The following is a 3,001-nucleotide window of genomic DNA, read 5'->3' as shown; positions in this document are numbered from 1 at the left end:
TCGAGTACGCGAAAGTGAACGGGATTCTTTACGATTTCACTGGCGACCAAATCCACAAGCTGATGTAGAAGTACTGCGGTTCACGAGAGTATGGATTGGTTTCTTCTCCATTCCTACTTGGGGGAATTCTCGAAACACATTTGGATCACTGGAAAAGCAAAGTTCCAGACGCAGTTGAGGCTCTGAGAAGGTGTCTGTACGTTGATGACATCATTTCAGGAGGATGCACTGTGGAGGAAGCACAAAAAAGGAAATTGGAAGCTATTGACATTCTGGGTGACGCAACCTTTACCCTTCATAAGTGGGCATCAAATGCAAAGGAGTTGGAAGAAGGTAGTGTTAACGAAAATCATGAAGAGCAAACAGCGGCCAAACAACAATTTGGGGTGCAGCCAACTGAGACGAAGATCCTGGGTACAACGTGGAATAAAGAGAAAGATACATTAAGTGTACAAATAGGACATTGTGGGAAATCGCCAACGAAGCGCAACATTTTAAGTCGACTGGCGAAGATCTATGATCCAATAGGAATTGCATCCCCTCTGCTTTTGCAAGGCAAACAAATCTATCGAGAGGTGTGTGACCTGAAATTACCCTGGGACGCAGAATTGATTGGTAAATTGAAGCAGAGTTGGGAGAAGTGGGAAAACACCTTACCAAGCGAAGTGACCGTGCCAAGAGCGGTTCTGTCGTTCCAAGAACCCGTCTGTAGCTTAGAGATTCATGGATTTGGGGATGCCAGCGGTGAAGGTTTGTGCGCAGTCGTCTACACAGTCGCTAAACAACCATCTGGAGTTACTCAGGAATTACTGGCAGCGAAATCAAGACTTGCCAAAAGAGGACTGACTATCCCGAGGTTAGAGCTTGTTGCAAGTCATATGGCCGCAAATTTGGTCTCGAATGCTAGCAATGCGCTGAGACACATTCCACACAGAAAACACTGCTGGTCAGATAGTACTGTAGCTTTATGGTGGATTAAAGGAGAGGGTGATTATAAACAATTCGTGTCGCATCGAGTGGCAAAAATCCGAGCTTCTAATGAGATCGTGTGGCATCATGTGCCAACAACCGACAATCCGGCCGACCTCGGAAGCAGAGGTGGCAAACTGACCGAGATGTGGATGAAAGGTCCTGCCTGGCTATCAGAGCGTAGTCTTTGGCCACCAGATCTTATAGTCAAACCGTCGACTGACTCCCAAAGTGAAGCAAAGGCGACGAGAGTAGTTTTGAGCACGGCTATCCAGCGGTCAGACTTGCAATATTCAGTGATATTCTTGAAAAACATCCATTGCGGAAGGCGATTCGTATTGGGGCGTGGGTGAAACGATTTATTGATAATGCTCGACAAAACAGAGATAATAGAAAGCACGGGCCACTGACATCTGAAGAAGTGGAAGAGCAACACATGTCATGGATAAAATGGTACAAGCCGGAGTCGCAGAAACCCAAAGTCTCAAACGGATCTGATTCAGTTAAATGTACAACCCGACGATGACGAGATTTTAAGATGTCAAGGTCGGATACAAGGAGAGTTCCCTATTTACTTGCCTGATGACGCTCTATTCACCGTGAAGTTAGTGGAAGATGCACACTTGGAAACACTCCATAGGGGAGTTATACTTACGATGGCAAAGGTCCGAGAAAATTATTGGGTTCCTCGGCTTCGTCGGCTAGTCAAAAAGCAAAGGAAGAGATGCTACAGATGCAAGAGATTCACGACGAAACCGTATCAAGCTCCAATACCTGCTCCTTTACCAAAGACTCGAACAGAAGGAAACACACCGTATAAAGTCATTGGTGTGGATTTTGCCGGTCCGATTAAGTATAAAGTCAAGAAAATCAAGAAGGAAAAGCCTATCTAGTGCTCTTTTCCTGTAGTTTGACGCGAGGAGTATATCTTGAATTGTTGAAGAGTCTTGAGACAACTTCTTCCTGCAAAGTCTAAAACGGCTCATAGCAAGGCGAGTCGTCCTTCGCTGATCTATTCGGACAATGCAAAACGTTCCAAGCTGCAGCAGCATGGTTAAAGAGAGCAATGCAAGACGAGAGGTTTCAGCGAGCTCAGTAAACATAGCATTAAATGGAGATTCAATCTGTCCCGCGCACCCTGGTGGGGAGGCCAATTTGAGCGATTGATCGGTGTATTCAAATCATCATTTTACAAAGTCGTTGGTAAAGGACTTCTGAAATTCGATGAACTGGCAGAAGTTGTTCTGGACGTAGAAATTTGTATGAACAATCGACCATTGAGCTATGTAGAGGATGATGTTGAACTCCCGTACTGACGCCATCTTCGTTCGTACTGCAACAGACGAATGTCATCCCTGAGGTGGAGAGTCATCACATTAAGGACGGTGAATTACGGAAGCGAGCAAAGTATTTGCACAAAATCAAAACCCAATTGTGGAACAGATGGCAGCGAGAATATTTAACAAGTCTACGCCAACGCAATCAAGTTAACAAATCAGCAACCGAATCTCATCCGAAAGAGGAGATATCGTTTTAATTAAGGGTGATGAGAAAACAGAAATATGTGGAAGATCGGAAAGGTAACGATGTTGATCCGTGGAAGGGATGGAGTTGTGAGAGAGTCAAACTTCAGTGTGGAAAAATATCTCTTGAGAGACCAATCCAACTGATCTATCCTTTAGAATTACAATGCGACGTCAGCAACCATCAAAAGAAGTTGCGAGTGAACGCCGAAGAATTCAGACCAAGACGACAAGCTGCTGTGGTTGCGGAGGCGATAAATCAGGAGCTAATGGAACAGGAATGAAATAAACTTCGAGACAAAGTGATATAACATGTGACTCATTCGTAGTCACATGTGGGGGAGGGTGTTGCAAATTATGTTAAAGTTGTGTTGGGTTTAATTGTACATTCGGGTACTTTGGGGACGATAAGTAACGGAAGTAGAGAGAGCAGAGAACGGAAGTGAGAAGTGAGGCATGCGAGACAAGAGAGACGAAAGAGACAAGCGAGGGAAGCGAGAGACTTTAAA

At 44.9% G+C, this 3,001-nt stretch overlaps 1 protein-coding gene across 1 annotated transcript; it reads left to right on the top strand.

Moving 5' to 3' along the window:
* Positions 1-219: 219 nt before the first annotated feature.
* LOC124446735 lies at positions 220-1,862 on the top strand (the record flags this gene model as incomplete). Its single annotated transcript, XM_046997604.1, has 2 exons — positions 220-1,220; positions 1,473-1,862. Coding segments are annotated over 2 exons (1,391 nt in total), but the record flags the coding sequence as incomplete, so codon positions are not given.
* Between the last annotated feature and the right edge of the window lie 1,139 nt (positions 1,863-3,001).

Source organism: Xenia sp. Carnegie-2017, unplaced genomic scaffold (genome assembly GCF_021976095.1).
Source record: "Xenia sp. Carnegie-2017 unplaced genomic scaffold, XeniaSp_v1 HiC_scaffold_123, whole genome shotgun sequence".
In the NCBI taxonomy this organism is placed as follows: domain Eukaryota; kingdom Metazoa; phylum Cnidaria; class Anthozoa; order Malacalcyonacea; family Xeniidae; genus Xenia; species Xenia sp. Carnegie-2017.
This window is presented reverse-complemented; position numbering and strand designations above follow the sequence as displayed.